The 17,500-nt window shown below is 49.9% G+C and overlaps 2 protein-coding genes across 8 annotated transcripts in view; one reads left to right on the forward strand and one right to left on the reverse strand.

The window, feature by feature from the left end:
* Positions 1-2,437, forward strand: part of scml2 (Scm polycomb group protein like 2) — a 28,510-nt gene extending 26,073 nt beyond the window's left edge. For 6 of the 7 annotated variants that reach the window (XM_060070530.1, XM_060070533.1, XM_060070532.1 and 3 more), the window contains 2 exons: positions 331-482; positions 943-2,437. In XM_060070530.1, the coding sequence (XP_059926513.1) occupies positions 331-482; positions 943-1,068 (278 nt within the window). In that variant the 3' untranslated portion in view covers positions 1,069-2,437. Of the gene's footprint in view, positions 483-942 lie in introns of those variants that run through there. The other variant, XM_060070535.1, reaches the window with a different exon arrangement.
* A 354-nt stretch (positions 2,438-2,791) lies between these two features.
* nhsb (Nance-Horan syndrome b (congenital cataracts and dental anomalies)) overlaps positions 2,792-17,500 on the reverse strand; it is a 15,871-nt gene continuing 1,162 nt past the window's right edge. The window contains exons 4-10 of the mRNA XM_060070528.1: positions 17,199-17,243; positions 15,608-15,809; positions 14,780-14,911; positions 14,212-14,364; positions 10,668-13,889; positions 7,871-7,994; positions 2,792-7,050 (exon numbers count right to left, since the gene is read on the reverse strand). Coding sequence (XP_059926511.1) covers positions 6,381-7,050; positions 7,871-7,994; positions 10,668-13,889; positions 14,212-14,364; positions 14,780-14,911; positions 15,608-15,809; positions 17,199-17,243 — 4,548 coding nt within the window. The 3' untranslated portion in view covers positions 2,792-6,380. The remainder of the gene's footprint in view (positions 7,051-7,870; positions 7,995-10,667; positions 13,890-14,211; positions 14,365-14,779; positions 14,912-15,607; positions 15,810-17,198; positions 17,244-17,500) is intronic.

Raw genomic sequence — 17,500 nt, forward strand, 5'->3', positions numbered from 1 at the left:
TTAATCTTTAAAAAGATAACGTTACACTTATCATGGTATTTTTGTCCACCAAGTTAGTTGTTAGTTCTGGAACATGCTCTCTTTACTATACACTGATAGTAGTTTGGTTGTGGAAAGACGGGAGAGTAAACGTAACATATGATTTGAACGTGATCCATGTGGTGTAAACAAGGAGCCGGAACACAGAGTACACCTTTGACATGCATATAGTGCTTCCTCATCCCCCAGCCGCCAGAGGGCACACGGCCTGACCCACACAGAGACGCTTTGCATGCACACTCCCTTCTGCACACTGCAGTGTGAATCGTTTTGTCTATTGTCACTAAGCAGCTAGCTCGACGACGGGACCTGATCACATGACCCAGGACCGGGAGGGGGCGGGGCCCGCCGCGGCGTCCTGGTCGGTCGATGACGTCATCCGGTTTGTGCAGGAGGCGGACCCCCAGACGCTTGGGCCCCACGTCGAGCTGTTCAGGAAACACGTGAGTTGAGGGGGTCTCAGTTCCCACCGACCTGGTCGCACGCATCGGGGTCCGGACGCGTGGGACGCAGTCGGGTTGGGGTAGAAACGTGTGAGAAAACTGAACCGAAAAGAGAGGTGGTAGGGGCCCTTCCTGTATGAAACCACAGTGGGGCTACACAGTGCCATGAAGACACGGGCTTGGGTATTTGCAATAAAAAGTATTTTATTCAGCTCCATCCGGGGACTTTCTGGCCAACGCTCTAATAACGACAGCTGATGACCCTTGATTGTCAGCCTTCAGTTGAAGCCCATTAACGCACTTCTTAATGTCTGCTTTGATCAAAGCGACACAACTGACTGGACCTGTTCTCCTCTCCTCTCCTTTCCTCACCTGTTTCTCTCTCCTTTTCTCAACACTCTTCCTCTCTCCTCTCTCACCCTCCCCTCCTCTTCCCCCCCCCCTCTCCTCCTCTCTGCAGGAGATTGACGGCAAGGCGTTGATGCTGCTCCGCAGTGATGTCATCATGAAGTACATGGGCCTGAAGCTTGGCCCCGCCCTCAAACTCTGCCACCACATTGAGAAGCTCAAGCAGGCCAAACCTTAGAGGGCGATCTCACTTCCTGTGGGCGTGTGTTTTTCCGACCGGACACACCCACAAAACAACTATGCTCTATAACACAATCTCGGCGCAGCTCTGCCGCGCCCTGTCTCTCTCACACACACACACACACACACACACACACACACACACACACACACACACACACACACACACACACACACACACACACACACACACACACACACACACACACACACACACACACACACACACACGCACACACACCGCGTCCCATGGGATGACAAAATGCTGGCATTGGACATTTTCTTCCGGAAAGAACTTCAGAAAGGACTCAGTGACCCCAGGAGGGAAAGGCCTGGTACCGCAGTGTTCAGACCGCTCTGTTGGTGGACACTAGACCATGTGCTGTAGGGTTTTAAATGCAATAACACAACACTTGACCGATGGCTTCCATACTCGACCGCAGGAACTGTTTTCAGCCGAGCAGGCGAAGATAGGACCACAAGGACGTACAGATCCTGAATGAGATGACACACACCCCGCAGACGTCATGATGCTAAGGAGACCACTCTTCTGAGCTTCATATTCTTTCCGTGTAAACACGTTAGTATGTGTAGATATCTTGTGATCTATTCTAGTACATCTAGTATCTGAAATATTTAAGTGTGCCTGTTCTCTTCCTGTAAGATGTTCCAGGTCAGAGGTTTCTCTTTCAGCGTGGACAGATAAAAACAAAGGTGGTTACAAATGTAAAAGGATAGCTTATGAAACGGTTCAGAACGCCCCGATATAATCCGAAAGAGAGAAACTGTTTTGTAAATAGATATGTTGAAAAGTTGTTTTTATACATTTTTTTTTACTTCTGTATCAAGCGAGTGTAAATGTTTTTTTTGTTGTTGTTCTGCCTGCAATGGATTTGTGTGCAACCTCAGATATCTACAGGTTTATAAGATAACAGCGTACATGTGCTAGTCTTGAAGTAGCCTATTTATCCGTTCATAATGGAGGAAGTGCTCTTTTTCGGAACATTTCAGAACCATGTTTTTGCTTGATTTTGATTGTTTTTTCCCGACAATCTGTTTTCTCTTGTAGCGTTTGTTGCGTTTCGACATCACTGTTGAGAAGTTACAATACTTGAAGCTGTCCTGCTTTAAGGTGAAACTCAGGTTTTGATAGGCCTCATTGTATAGAATTAATTTGATTTGAAACATTGCCAACATTTTGTGTTCATTGCCATACTGCATGCCCAGCAGTTATACATAAATATATTATTGTTATTATATTATTTTGCCTTAAAAACAATGGATACATATAATCATGTTTTATTGTTGAAAATGTGTTTCATACGTTTTATATGCATCCACACAATTAAACATTTTACAAAATGTCAGTGTTTCAACAATTATTAATAATTCCTATTCTTTTATAATTAATCTGTAATCATAAGCATTTTGTATGTGTGATGTCTAACATGTAGAGTTACTTGATCTGTTATATGTGACGATATTTTTTTAATATTATGAAAATGTAGCGTGTTTTCGTGTTCAACACGAAACTCAAAAGTTTCAATATTCACGATGACCACTTATTTCTAAATCTAGATGTATCTTTCGTAAATGGCAGTAACGGGATGGAAACAGTTTCGGTGTGGTGAATAATAGATAGCAGAGGAAACATTGACACCCAGAGGCCGTATAGGTCTACTACATGTACTTCGAAAAATAAATGAACAGACAAGAGTGCATTGAATTTCAACGCAATCACATTTATTGGCTTTTTCTATGCACAGTTACTAAGCCTGATGAGCTGTTCAAATTAATAAGATATAGAATAATGGACTCTTCACAATGTTGTACCCCCCAAAAAATAAATAATCCAAGACTAGGTGTTTCACAGCTCAAAAACATACAAAGGCTTGGAATTAGTCATGTAAACTTTGAAAAACTTTGTCTCTTTCTCTCTAGCTCACTCTTTTTTATTTAATTTTTTACAAAAGAAAGAATCTGCAACTTTTTTTTTCTTTAAAAATATATTTACAGGTTTATACAAAAATACAAAAGTGATTCAAATCTGTTTCAAATCTGATCTGGCTAGAGTTTTAAACATGGAGCATCTTGTTCTTTTTTTAAATGGACAGTTACACCGTCTTCACTTGTTAACTCTTCCCATGTCTGGCTGGCATTATTCCACGCTGTACACCTTTGGATAAAAGTCGATTCTGCTCCTCTCACACCTTACCGGGTGGATTGTGTGTTTTCCGATGACGGGGGGAAACAATAGGGGCCTAGAACAGAGACAGATTGACAAGGCTGTTCATTGGTGGATCACATCCCCCTACCCAAGTGTCGATGACGTAAAGAGGCGGGAAAAAGGAGACCTGATTCTGGTCTCCCTTTGATGGAAACCTTTTAGGTTCTTACGTTTTCTCTTCGCGGTTCTCAGGTGCAGGTAGGAAAACTAAAAATTGCTAAACAAATTCTCAATAGCCGTCAATGAGTGTTTAAGTTTAAGGACTAAGACATGTTTAACCAGCTCCATCAATGACGGCTACCCCCCTTGGACAGATTCAGCCTCTTACATGATTTCAGCTCTACTAAACCAATAGGGAAGAATTATCGTAGTACTTGTGTTATATTCACAATATTAGTAATTCAAGAGATTAGTGATATATTATCCAGGTTAAGTGTCGTTAGTTATTTCTTTAGTTCAAAGCGCTCCCGTTTCCAGCACTCCAGTGAGACTTGAACGCAGCACCATTGGTTCAGTACCAAGATCTCTCAAGACTTATTCTCTCCTTCCTCTTCTTCTTTTTCACTCTCCTCCTAAAACCCCCCCCCCCCCCCCCCCCCCCATGATTGTCCAATGAGTAAAGATATACAGTACAAGATAAACCCCTGTTTGTGAGCACAACTATACAGAACAGGATCCGCCAGGTTGTACAGAGACAGAACAAACCGTTGAACTGGGAACATTTAAAAACGCAAATGTACGATATCTTATATTCTCGTCGGCACAGAGACATCCTTCAGATCAGAAAATACCGGTGGTGTCCGTTGTGTTATTCTTCTGGTTATTCTTTATGTTTTACTTATTGCATGCAATAGAAAATACAACAGACAAACAGAAACGGTAAACGGGGATGAGAGTGCGTCAGCGACTTTCGTGATGATGGATTCTTGTTCATCGGTTCTTTTTCCCCCTCCTATCTTACACAGTGTCAGCTCTGCAGTCCGGATTCGCTGAGTATTAAACAATTGTGAGTGGGGATCTATCTATTTACCTACCTATCTATCCTAGCATTCTATCTATACATTGCATCTACATGATTTGAAACAGTAATGTGTTGGAGGTATTCACAGAATACAGTGAGTCGTTTCCATTGAAGTTCAGTCTGTGAGTGTGAGCCTACATCGTGTGTGGGGAGGGGGCCGCTGAGCGTCTGACTGGCTCCACCCAACCGTTTTGAACAGGATAGTTCCCCCCTCCACCCATACCCCCTTCATGACCACACTGCTTGTTTTGAGTGAAGCCAGGAGGCTGTGTAAACAACAAAACAACTGCTGTATGGCGTTCCGCTTTCACCTGTCTAATGCTACTGGGTCAGTGCAGGGAGAGAGAGAGAGACAAGTGCGAGAGGGGAGGGGCTACTGAGCACGAGCACTGGCATGTGATGTCATTGCGTGATGTCATAGTGTGACGTCGTCATCATCATCATCATCATCATCATCATCATCATCATCATCATCATCATCATCCATAGCTCTTCATCTTTGCTACTCTCTTGGGCTGATCCGCTCAAATAAAAATGATACCCGGCTCATCTTCATCGTCATCGTCGTCATGTGTCATCAGTATTACTTTACTACGTCAATACAAATATACATTTTTTTCTTAAATTCATAAGATATATTTTCTATTCAAGGAATATATTTTTTTCTTTTTAAGAACCATCATGAAGTGCAAAAAGGGAAGTTGGCTTTCGGAAATTTTATTTTTTCCAAATTGACGTTCCAGTTGATTAGGGAACTCTTCTAAAGCATTCTGCCGGCCGGCGTTTTTGTTCCTTCGGTTTGAACTACCAAAGAATCTTTCACTAGGTTGTCAATTCCCTAAATGTGTAACGACGCGGCCGACAGGCAGTTTGGTTTTGCTATACTCGATCGCAACGCATGCGATCGGTGTCTCGCAAAGTATTCCTCACTTCCTGTTTCGAACATGGCCTGTGTCCGCAGGTTTTAAAGGACTGCTAATTAAGCTACTTGCTACCACCTGCAGTATAGAAAGGCCACCGTGCGATTGTCCTAAATTAGCCTTCGAGTGTCCGAGACCCGACCGGTCCGGAGACAAGTCCCTTGCTCTTTAGACTCACGGGTTACAATGAGAAAAACGGAAATCTGAACACTGACAACTTATTAAGCGAATCTCACAGAAACCTTTCACAGTGAAGGATTCATGATTCCTAAAATCCCTAAAACGCGCCCCACAAAGCCACCAGAGAGTCCAAGATGTCTCCATCCCAAATCATGCGAGAGGAAAGACTTCACCGGGTTCTCTGGGCTGCCTCACAAAAACGCATGCATCAGGACACCGCCTTAACTCTCAGCAAATATAGAATGAACCTTTTGAAATATCTCTGTACGTTGATGCAGCGATGCAGATGGGATTCATGTAAGGTAAAGATGTTTTTTGTCTGTTAAAAATGTTCTGGTGTTGTTAAGAACGTCCACTCCCACGGGTCAGTCAGGGTGGTCACTGCTTTGGGCACCAAAAGTTGAAACAGTATTAAACTTTTTCTTGTATATAATAAAGCAGTCACACACACACATACACACAGACACACACACGTCCACGTATCCCCACACCAGCACATGAGATGAAATAGTTGGTGCTTTCGTTTGCACCTACATGCGAGATGTACATAAACCCGAAGAATTCTCTTTTTTGTCATAACTTAACAAAATGTTGACATATAAAATGTTTTTTTGATCAAAATAGGTCAGTCTGGCTCTTATTTAACACAGAGCGTTTTATTTTGAGCGTTTGGATAAAGTTCCTAGGCTCGTTAGCGTTTCCGCACTTCAGATCCTAGAGAGTGCAGACTTCTAACTAGTGATAATCAGCAACAGTGGACTGAGCCTCCGCCTCTACAACGTCTGTTTCCTTGGAAACGTCAGTCGATTCAGGTCGAGGGGGGGGGGGTGGGGTGGTGTGTGTGTATCGGGGTGTGGGGTACGGATGAGACGATGGACGGGGGGTGTGTGTGTGTGTGTGTGGGGGGGGGGGGGTGGACAAAATGCAGCTTTTATAAGGGCGGCGGCCATCCGATTGGTCGATCAGGAGGACCTGTCGTCGTGGGGGCTACCGTCTGAGTTCTCCGTGTCCCCCTCGGAGATGGCCTGCATGGGCGCCGTGTACAGCCGGCTGCGCGTGCTGTAGCGGCTGCTGTTGGCCACCGGGGGGATGCGCGAGCGGCCCTGCCTGGCCACCGCCGACAGGGGGAGGGTCTTGGGGGTGAAGCTCTCGGCGTTGGCCCTGGGGAACAGCCCCGGGATCTGGATGGGCTCCAGGCCGGGGACCCCCGGGGAACCCTCCTGCTGGTAGCCGCAGGGGGGCTCGTCGGCCGACGGCGGGCGGCCCCCCTCCAGGGGGTCCCCGGGGGTCTTGGGTGTGATGGGGCTCTTGAGGATCTCGGTGGCCGACATGCGGTAGCTGGAGTCGGAGCGGCTGCCCTTGCGGAGGAGGAGGAGCTTGAACTCCTCGTTGGAGGTGCTGGACTTCTTGGCGCTCCGGTAGATGGGGACGGGCGCCCGCTGGGCCAGGCTGGGGGGCGGCAGGCACGGAGGGGGGAGGCAGGGCGGGGCCACGGGGGGGCAGAAGAGGGGGGCGGGGGGGAGGACGATGGAGGGGACCACGCAGGGTGGCGGCGGGGGAGGGGGACACAGGACGCGGGACTTCAGGCTCATGTCCCCGGAGTCCTTGCGGCCCAGCACCTTCCGCTTGGACCTGCAGGCGGAGGGCGGTCGATGTGGAGTCAGTACAGGCGGACAGAGAGGGACGGACAGACAGTCAGAGAGACAGACAGACAGAGAGCGTTCGATGTGGAGTCAGTACAGACGGACAGAGAGGGACGGACAGACAGTCAGAGAGACAGACAGACAGAGAGCGTTCGATGTGGAGTCAGTACAGGCGGACAGAGAGGGACGGACAGACAGTCAGAGAGACAGACAGACAGAGAGCGTTCGATGTGGAGTCAGTACAGACGGACAGAGAGGGATGGACAGACAGTCAGAGAGACAGACAGACAGAGAGCGTTCGATGTGGAGTCAGTACAGACGGACAGAGAGGGATGGACAGACAGTCAGAGAGACAGACAGACAGAGACACAGACAGACAGACAGAGAGTGTTCGATGTGGAGTCAGTACAGACGGACAGAGAGGGACGGACAGACAGTCAGAGAGACAGACAAACAGAGACACAGGCAGACAGACGGACAGAAGGAGGGCTAGAGAGGCAGACCTACAGAGAGACAGAGTAAGAGAGAGAGACAGAGAAACGGAGAGACTGACGGGGAGAGAAATAGCGCGACAAACAGCGATAGAGAGGGGAAGACAGACAGAAAGAGAGGGACGGCCAGACAGACAAACAGACAGCTAGACAGAGAGGGAGAGACAGACAGAGAGACGGACAGACAGAGAGACAGAGACATACGGAGAGAGTGACAGACAGATGGAGACATGTAGACATAGAGACTCAGAGACAGGCGGAGAGAGAGAGAGAGACACACAGGCAGGCAGGCCGAGTGACCGATAGAGAGAGTCAAACCTGTGTATCATTGCAAATAAGTCCTCCGTTGTCCGCATCTTGTTGGGCGATGTGAACATGATGTCATCGTCCACTTTGGAGTCGTCCATCATTGGCGACAGGGAATTGTCACTTGGTGTGGAATCTGGAAAAACACAACCACCCTATCACACACTATGGTGTGGTCTAGATCTAGAACACACAACCACTCTATCACACACTATGGTGTGGTCTAGATCTAGAACACACAACAACCCTATCACACGCCTTCTTGTTTGGTCTTCAACATACCAACCCTGCAACCCTCCAGACTTTATCGATCATTGATTAAATAAACAAACATTGGACCCCTCAGAGTTTACCAGCAACACAACTGCAGTGAGCAGCTCATTTCTGATATACAGTAGTCATATAGTTAAAATAACACTGCCGTTGGAATATTAGAGTTATGCAGGCAGGATATATCTAGATATGTTTAAAGGTCCCATGACATGAAAATCTCAATTTATGAGGTTTTCTAACATAAATATGAGTTCCCCTAGCCTGCCTATGGTCCCCCAGTGGCTAAAACTTGCGTTTGGTGTAAAACGAGCACTAGGGGGGCGCCAGAGTTCTTCAGGGGGGGCGCGACGTGAGAAAAAAATAAACCCGAAAAAAAACCTGAAAGTCGATGATTCAAATCATCAGTCGTACTTCAACTGTAGAAGTAACGTAACTAAATCAATTTTCAAACGTTTATCTTCGTGCAAACCATTTAACAAATCTACAGACTTGTATCTTCAATAATATTCAAACAGAATTTCGATATAATTTAACATTTCTTCAGAATCACAGTTTTAGTTTCATATCGCTTCGTTTTCAGCTGTTTTCATTGAAGACGTCAGCCCATTCTGATACACCTACTTCTAGACATCGTAACTCATTCATTTTTCAACCGTTTACCATCGTTCAAACCATTAAACAAATCTACACACTTGTATCTTCAATACTATCTAAACGAAATCTTTATAGCATTCATATTTCTTTCAGAATCACAGTTTTAGTTTCAAACCGGCATCGTTTTCAGTTGCTTATAATAATTTAGGTCACCATAGCAACGCCGACTCTGAAATTAAGAGTCGGGGACCCTGAATGAATCTGTGTAAACTGGCAGTTTACACAGATTAAGATGTTCAAATGTATTCAAAAAAGGTTAAGCTAAAACATGCTTAGATAAAGTTGTTAAATGGTGTTAAGAAATATGTTTAAAAACGCATGTTGTAATGTTTCAGAAATATGTTTAAAATATGTTTCAAAAATATGTCTCAAATGTTTTAAAATTATGATCAGATGTTTAAAATGTGTAAAATAATTAAGATAGCTTTCAAAACACAGGTATTTAGAACTTTTTTTGGGGGGGGGGGCTCAGCTGAAATTTTTTCTCTGAGGGGGGGCTTACTCTCTCACACTTTGAAAACCCCTGATCTAAGCCATGGTTGAGAAGGAATTGGGGGAAAGGAACTTTGGTTTGACTCCCTCAAGAACATGAACCACGACAAGGAGGAGAAAGGGATCTTTGCCGGGCAGCGCTTATGCACCTCCGCCTCCGGCGGTGGTCCCTCAGCGGGGCTCAAGCGGGAGACATTCGCCGCCAACAATCCCTTTCTCCTCCATGTCGTGGTTCATGTTCTTGAGGGAGTCAAAGCCAAAGTTCCTTCCCCCCAATTCATTCTCAACCTTGGCTGAGATAACCCCCAATACGAGTCTTGTTGTCGAAATACCAGATACGAGAGTCCGACGTGTTATGCGCCATCACACCAACAGCAGAACGGTTATCCAAATAACAAGGAAGTGTACAACACTTGCGTTACAGTCCTGGAGCTCTATATCTAAATAATATCATATACATAGATATCTATATCATATAACATATTGTGTGCGCCTCCAGACGATATTATGAATCACAAACGACTTTGTCGGGTTCTGCGACGTCTCTGGTTCTTCCACTTTCACATCAACCTGAAGTCGACTGAACCGCGCGCTGCCTGCTGCCTGCTGCCGGCTGCCCGCTGCCGGGCGATGGTGCCTCGCGGCAACCGGCGGCATGTCGCAGTTCATGTACTTCAGCGAGTCAAATCAAAGTTCCTTTCCCCCAATTCCTTCTCAGCCATGGCTCAGATAACCCCCACGACAGTCTCGTTGTGGAAATACAAGACACGTCAAAGAACCGACAAGAAACACTTGCGTTACAGTGTGTGTATTCACATTGATGTGGACGTTGAAGAACCAGGAACGTCGGAGAACCCAACGCGGTCGTTTGAGATTCATAATATCGGCTCACACAGCTTTTGGCCGTGATAATATATATTATATGATATAGATATCTGTGTAGGCTATATGATAATATTTAGATATAGAGCTCCAGGACTCCCGTGTGTTCTAGAATATTTACAGAACACGGCTAAAGGCTGTGTGCGGCTCGCCATTGCGATACATCCACTGTAAACAGAGCGCATGGTGGCTGCAAGCTGCTCAGGGCCACACCCCCACCCTCCTCCTTGATTCGCCCACCGAAACAGCGCATTTGGGGGAAGCTCAATGTGCGACTGGCTCGGAGTGGCTGTAACTCTGCACCACAGCTGTCTTTGAATATTAGTTGCCCACTAATACCTATATTAAAGAATACATAAAATAGCATGTCATGGGACCTTTAATAACTATGAAGGTGTTAAAATTCAAATGAGTGTTCTCAGTGAGGGCTGGCTCTGTTGCGCCATCTACCTGTTGGTGTACTTCATGGTGTCGGCCACCACGCAGACTAGCGATGCTAGCACCGTACCTTTACTGAAGTAGTCCTCCGTGTCGGGGGTGGTGGAGTCGTCCCTGCCCTCAGACAGCGGATGCTGATGGGCACTTCGGGTAGCACCTGATGTCACTTCCTCCTCCTCCTCCTCCTCGCGTTCCCGCCGTGCTAGTCGCACATCGCTGATTGGGTAAGGGTGCGATGTGTCCATGGAGGCACCAGGCACTTTGGCTGGACTGGCCCAGGACCCTGAGTCTGAGTGGTACCCCGCGGCGTGGCAGTACGCCGGGGGCGGAGGCTGGTCTGACCGCGGCCCGATCCTGCCGGAGCACACCGGAGCGCACGTCCTCCGTGGAGGCGCGGGCTCCTCCTCTTCCTCCTCCTCTTCCTCCTCCTCCTCTTCGTCCTCGTCCAAGGAGAACGTGCGCTCCCCCAGCACCCTGAACTCTGGGTGCTTCAGGGCCGAGGTGGGCGTCAGCCCCCTGAACTCCACGTGGGAGTTGATGTGTGTGTGGAGGTCCACCGGGGAGGGGTTGGGGGCGCGGGGGACTGGTCGATGCAGGGGGGAGTCCTCCAGGGGGATGCAGGCCAGCGGCTCCACCCGGGTTCTGAAGGCCGACATGGCCCAGAGGGTCCCGGGGCCGTAGCGGTCCTGTCTGAGCCGCAGGCTCTCGTAGGGGGGCGGGCCGTCTGGGTGGCGTCCTGGGGGGGGCGGGGCGGGCGGGTGGGAGGGGGGATGGGCGTGGTCGGGGGAGGAGGTGTGGTCCTGAGCTGAGGGTCTTTGGGGAGGCGGTCGACGAGGCGGGAGGGGCCTGGTGTTGACCGGAGGCGGCGCCAGCGTCGTAGCACTGGGGGCGTACTTGGGCCTGGTGGCCGTCTCCAACCTGTGGACCGCTGGCTTCTCCGCAGGTCCGGAGCTCTCCTCTCGGGGCTGGGCCACGGAGCGCAGCTGCACGGCGCGCAGGGCGGACGGCGTGATGGCCAGCAGATTAGCACTGGGGATCAGCGGGATGGGGTTGGAGTTCAGCGGGTTGGAGTTCAGCTTCTCCGCCGTCGAGCACCGAGCGCCCGCGACCACGGCGGTGAGGATCCGGGGCTTGCTGTGGTGCAGCGTGTGCATGTGATGCGTCCGGTGGGCCAGCGTGTATCGGGCGTGTCCGCCGTGCAGGACGTGGAGGTCCAGCTGGGAGGGAGGAGGGGGGAAGTCGGGGTCTCTCTTGTAGGAAGAGCTCATGGGGTTTCCTTCCCGGGGAAAGTGCTGCAGTGAGGAGAGGGAGGACTTCCGCTCCGGCACTTTGGGCTTCCTCTTCCCACTCGTCGGAGACAGCGGCCCGGGGAAGAACGCCGCGGAGGAAGAGGGGAAGGTCGACGTCGGCGTCTCCGATTGGCTGGAGTAGCCGCTGGAGGGGGAGGCAAGGCCGGCCAGCTTCTCCGGCGAGCCCAGCTTGAAGTCTCCTTCAGTGGGGGGCAGAGGGGGGCTGGAGGCCCTGCACTCTATAGGTGGTGGGTTGGGGGCCGGGGTCTGGCTCTCGGTAGACGAGGTGGAGCTGTCCGGAGACTTGATGCACTCCATGACGGTGGTGCCGGTGGCCGTACTGGAGTTGGACATGGACGTGTATTCCCCGTTGCCGGACCGTAGCTCGTGGTTGTGGAGCCACAGGTCTGCATAGTCGGACTGCACGGCGCCGTCGTCTTTGAACGAGTGTGTGTCCGTGGATCCGAAGGACATGGGCTCCACGATGTCCACCGTTTCCCTCAGCTCCATCCCCCAGGTCCCCAAGGGCTCGGCCACGAGGCAGGAGGTCTGGAGGGGCTCCGGAGGCGCTGCCAGCTCGAGCTCCAGGTCCAACTTCATATCTCTGGAAGACAAGGTGAGGTCTTGATCGCTAACTGTCTTTGGTTGCTCCTGTTCCAGCTCCACAGCCACGGCTGTCCCCGCGTCGACAGTAGCGACGGGGTCCTTCAGGGATGAACTCCGCTTGGGTGGCGGGGGCTTGGCCTTTGACTTCCTCAGTGGACGGCAGGTTCTCCCCAGGGTCATCGTGCCCAGCCTGTAGTCCGACTGGGGCTGGTTGTAAACTCCATGGGCTAGAGGGGCTACCACAGTGCTGGGTGGGCCACAGCCAGGCTCTGGGTCTGCATAGTTGTACATGGGTCCTCTGTAGCTCTGGTTGTATTCTCCAAAGTGCCCAGAGGAGTAAAATCCCTCTGTGTCCGACTGGTATAGAGAGTCAGGCTGTTTCTCCGGGTTGCTGGTCTTGTCGGTGAAGCAGGTTGGGTCCTCCAGCCCGGACTTGAGGCTCCGGCCTTGGGAGTTCTCCGGGTCCTGGTCCGGGTCTGCCTGGTCGTGGTCCTGCGGGTAGGTCCACTCCCCTTCGCTGGCCGTACTGACCCCGGCGTCGTCCAGCTGGTCCGTGGCCGAGGAGGTGAAGGAGCTGGAGCGATGGCCCTGGCCCTGAGGTCTGAGGTCTGAGTGGTAGGAGGTGTCCAGGACGAAGCCTTCGTCGATGGCGTTGGGCACAGTGTTGAGTGACAGCTCGGAGTCACAGTGGGAGGAGCCCGTGAGGGGTGGCGAGGAAGGAGGCGGGATGGTCTCCGAGGTCTGGGAGGGACAGGTGGAGCTGGAACCGCTCCAGTTGCCGCTCGACGACTGGTGGTCCTCCTTGTGGTCCACATGGCCGCCAAGGACCCCCGTGGTGGACGCCGAGTGGATGGGACTGCTGAAGGTGTCCGAGCTTGACGAGATCTCGCAGCTGCCCATGTCGGCCTTGCGGGGCAGGCGGGAGCGACCCCTCTCCATCCAGCCGTGCTCGGGACTCCCACCTCCGCCGCAGCCCCGGTCCCGCTCCCCGGAGCGCTGCATCCTCTTCAGGCTGCCCAGCTGCAAGGGCTCAGGGGCCGCCTGGTCGTCCGTGCTCTCCTCCTCGTCCTTCATGATCATCATCATCATCCGGGGGCTGGGCCCGCCGGGCAGGAAGTCCTCCGCCTCGTAGGGCGACAGCTCCTCGTCTTCGTCGTCGTCGTCGTAGTTGTCGTCGTCGTCGTCGTCGTCGTCGTCGTCGCTGTCCATGAGACGGCCGCCTTCGCGGGGCAAACTGCGGGAGCGCAAGCGGATGCCATTGGAGGTGGTGCTGGTGTAGGCGCCGTCGCACGGGTCGCCCAGGGACGAGATGTTCCCCGTGGAGTGGGACAGCGAGGCCGGGATGCCCTGGTGGCCGCGCTGCGCTCGGATTCGCCGCCTGGAGGGTGCTGCCGAGGCTGAAGAGAGAGTGTCAATAAAAAACGAGTTAACTAAAGTATTGTTAATAATGTACTAATAAAGAACACTAGAGCATGATCATACCATTAAAGCAGTCAAATAAGTCCATTAAGTACCATTCAGTCTTCATTGGTCTTTTGCGGCCTCCACAGAAAGCCACAGAGCCTGGACTGCGACTACACGTCTAAGGCCGGTGCTTTGGCAGCGGTATTCATCTAACATGCTTTTCTTTTAATTCGGGAAGAAAGTGTTTCCCAGTGAAGCACAGCGGACAGATTCTGACCAACAAACTCCTTATAGGGTGCCTTCGGAGGTACGTACAGGATATGAGGAAGTCGTCGGTTTGGCAGCCGGAGTCTCGCGTGTGATGGAGGCGTCCCGAGAGGCACAGCTCCTCCTGACAGAGGGCCAGCTGCTGGGCGTTTGCATGGAGCCCTACGGTCCTCTCTCTCGCTACTGGGGACTCGTCCGAATCTGGGGGGGGGGGGGGGCAAAAGAGACAAAAGAGAGGGCTAAGAGTTTGAGAGAGAAACAAACACATAGTGATTCACATGACATTTACATTTACGGAATTTAGAAGACGCTTTGATGGGGGGTGCGTGGGTAGGGGAGGAGGCTATGCAGAGTCCGGGTCATAGTCATAGCGAGGAGTGCAGAATGAACCAAGGAGTACAAGGAGGAAACATGTTCCTCAGGGTTTAAGTGTCGGCAAACATGTTTGATTCCCAGCAGGGAATCTTCTGGAAAGTTCTCGATTTAACTGCACCCTTGATGTTGGCTATGGTGAGCAACCTGGACTTGGCTTCGGCCGCATCGCCGCTCCCCGTCGTACATTCTTATCAACGAAGGGACGGGCCGGTTGTGGTTTTTTGTTCCTTACGTGACGTACCCATGTCCTGCTGGACTCTCTTGGGTATCCCCGTGATGGTCTTCCTCCTCCGCAGCTTCCTCCTCCGCTGCAGCACCGACTGGGAGTGGACCAGGGAGCAGCGCGCGTTGGCCTCCCTGTCGAAGCCCACGCCTGCAGGAACCACACCCAAGCATGGAGACACAGAGGGAAAGGTGAACACCAGCACTCCGGCACCGCGACCGCCGCCGCGGCCGGCCCTAAGCAACGCCCGGCTTTTTTTGTAGCCATGAACCCTCAGGTCAGGGAATCCAACTCCTTCCGTATTTTGTGTGTTTGCTTCACCTCCCACACATCGTTATTCACACAAAATACTTGCCCATACTGATATTGTGGCCATGTCGAAATTAAAAAGGTTGATTTAGTCTAACTTGATATATTAACTTATAGGTTCAACAGACTAGTGTTCTGTAGGACCGGCCATCCTGCCCCTTCTGGCAGGACAGCCGGTGCTTTATAGCATCAGCTGACTCAACGTGCGTCACAGCTGACTCTCCGGAAGAAGACTGCAGGAAGTAGTGGAAACATGTCAAAAAGTAAAAACTAAGGAATACTAATCTGTTTACATGAACATAAAAGTTAATATGGCCAGATATCTGCCCATGATATCAAGGTCCATGGCAAGGCATTTGTAGCGGTCTTCTTGTGGCTATTCCTTACGAGACTGCCTGTTTGATATACAGGACCTTTACCGATCGATCGCTCTAATTGATCTATTATGGGGAAAGGCGTCTTCAATGGCTTTGGAAGATAATTCACGACGATGGATTGCTGGCGGAATTCTACGGGCGCGTCAGTTACTGCTGATACCTGTGACATTAATGGGGATGATGCAGGAGGAGATGGAGGTGGGTTCGGTCTGTTGGTCCGTGGTGGAGAGGGACTCCTTGGACCAGCTGGTCTGCTTGTCGGCCGTGGTGGGGCCCTTGGAGACCTGACCCCTGGAGACCTGGCCCCTTGCTCTGTGGCCCCCTGGAGGTTCGCTGGCCTCATCTTCAGTGGTGGAGACGGGCTAAATAACAGACAGCGGGGGAAAATAATTTGTGAGGTTTCTGAGATGCTCATTTTAAAGGGGTGATATAGGCCCAATCCCATTTCTACCCCTTACCCCTTCCCCTTACCCCTTCAAAACAAGGGGGAGGGGTAGGGGTAAGGGGTAGAAAGGGGATTGGGCCATAATGGCACCAGGTTTGAGTGTGATTAGCCCAGGAGGACAGTCCTACTTGTGATCTCACTAAAACACAGGAAAAGGCTTTAAGTGGAGTCGTCACCCTTGGCTATTTTCAACACACGTGTGCTCTTCTATATGAGGAAAGATCCAAGAAGAACGGTTTCCCTTCAGTAACAGCTGTCACACTGCAGTTGGCTGTGTGTCAAATTCTAGTATAATTCTAAAATGTCTGCTAAACAGAGATTGGAATCATTCTAACAATGCAACCATTTGACAGACTTAACGTGGACACACAATGTTGAAGGTACTGAAGAAACAGGAACATGGGACTGAGTGAGACAGGGAGACAACAACACAGACACTACAAGACTTCTGGAATTCAAACCGACCTCACGTTGACATGCATGTATACCTTTCCACGCAGGGACATGAAGATGAAACATTTAGTCGGGATGAGTGAGGAAAAGCAGTCGGACTAGGAAACAAGGATGCAAAACAAAACAAAAAGGTGGATTGATGCATGAATGAAGCAAAAGTTGGACAAAAAGAAGTTATGACGAATTGTTAAAAGAACAGGGGTTGGTAAGGAAGAAGGACAATACACACACATGACATGGAATATCCCCTCGACTTAAACGTTTCAGGGATCATCATAATAAAACGTGGTCACTTTGTGAGGCTTTAGTGAAATGTTTCTCTGACCGAAACAGGGAAATCAGACACATGTCATTAAGGAAAAAGTAACGGTCGCCATCCTGCATAGACAACTATCAAATTCCAGCTACTATCCTTCCCATTCATGTAGGATTTGCTAGCGCATCAGACAACTGTTATTTTTAAACTGATATAGTAAGTGTCACACATCTATAGATGACATTGATAAAAAAAAAAAATTTGTTTAAGACCCAAGTAATTCAAACTCAGTGGGTACTTAAATTAACATACCTCCAGGTTGATTAACACAGATAGAATAAGTATTACTACTTCACACTCACATTGCTACGATTAAAGATTTCCGACACTTCCGCACAAATTGAAGTGAAAAGTGTCAAGAAAAGAGAGTATTTGGCCCTGATATTATGCTAGAGCACTGACACCTTGGCAGAGTGAAACCCAATTAGGGAGCAGGTAAAACATGGAGATGCTGTAAAACGTCTACACGCACACTACTGTGTCAGAAGAGTGCGTGTGTTGGTGTGTGTGTGTGTGTGTGTGTGTGTGTGTTGTTACCTTTCTCTGAATGGTCTGAAAATCGGCCTCTCTTCTTGGCCGTTCCTATAGTGCCACACACACACACAAACACACGCACACACATACGCAAACACACACACACACACACACACACACACACACACACACACACACACACACACACACACACACACACACACACACACACACACACACCCACACACATACAAGCAAATAGAGAGTATATCTTAATTTTACGTTCCGATTTTAATTGGCGTGTTTTAAGTTCATTGATGGAACAGAATAAAGGCAGTTGAAAGGTTGAGATTGTGTGCAGACGT

Source organism: Gadus macrocephalus, chromosome 14 (assembly GCF_031168955.1).
Source record: "Gadus macrocephalus chromosome 14, ASM3116895v1".
Lineage (NCBI taxonomy): Eukaryota > Metazoa > Chordata > Actinopteri > Gadiformes > Gadidae > Gadus > Gadus macrocephalus.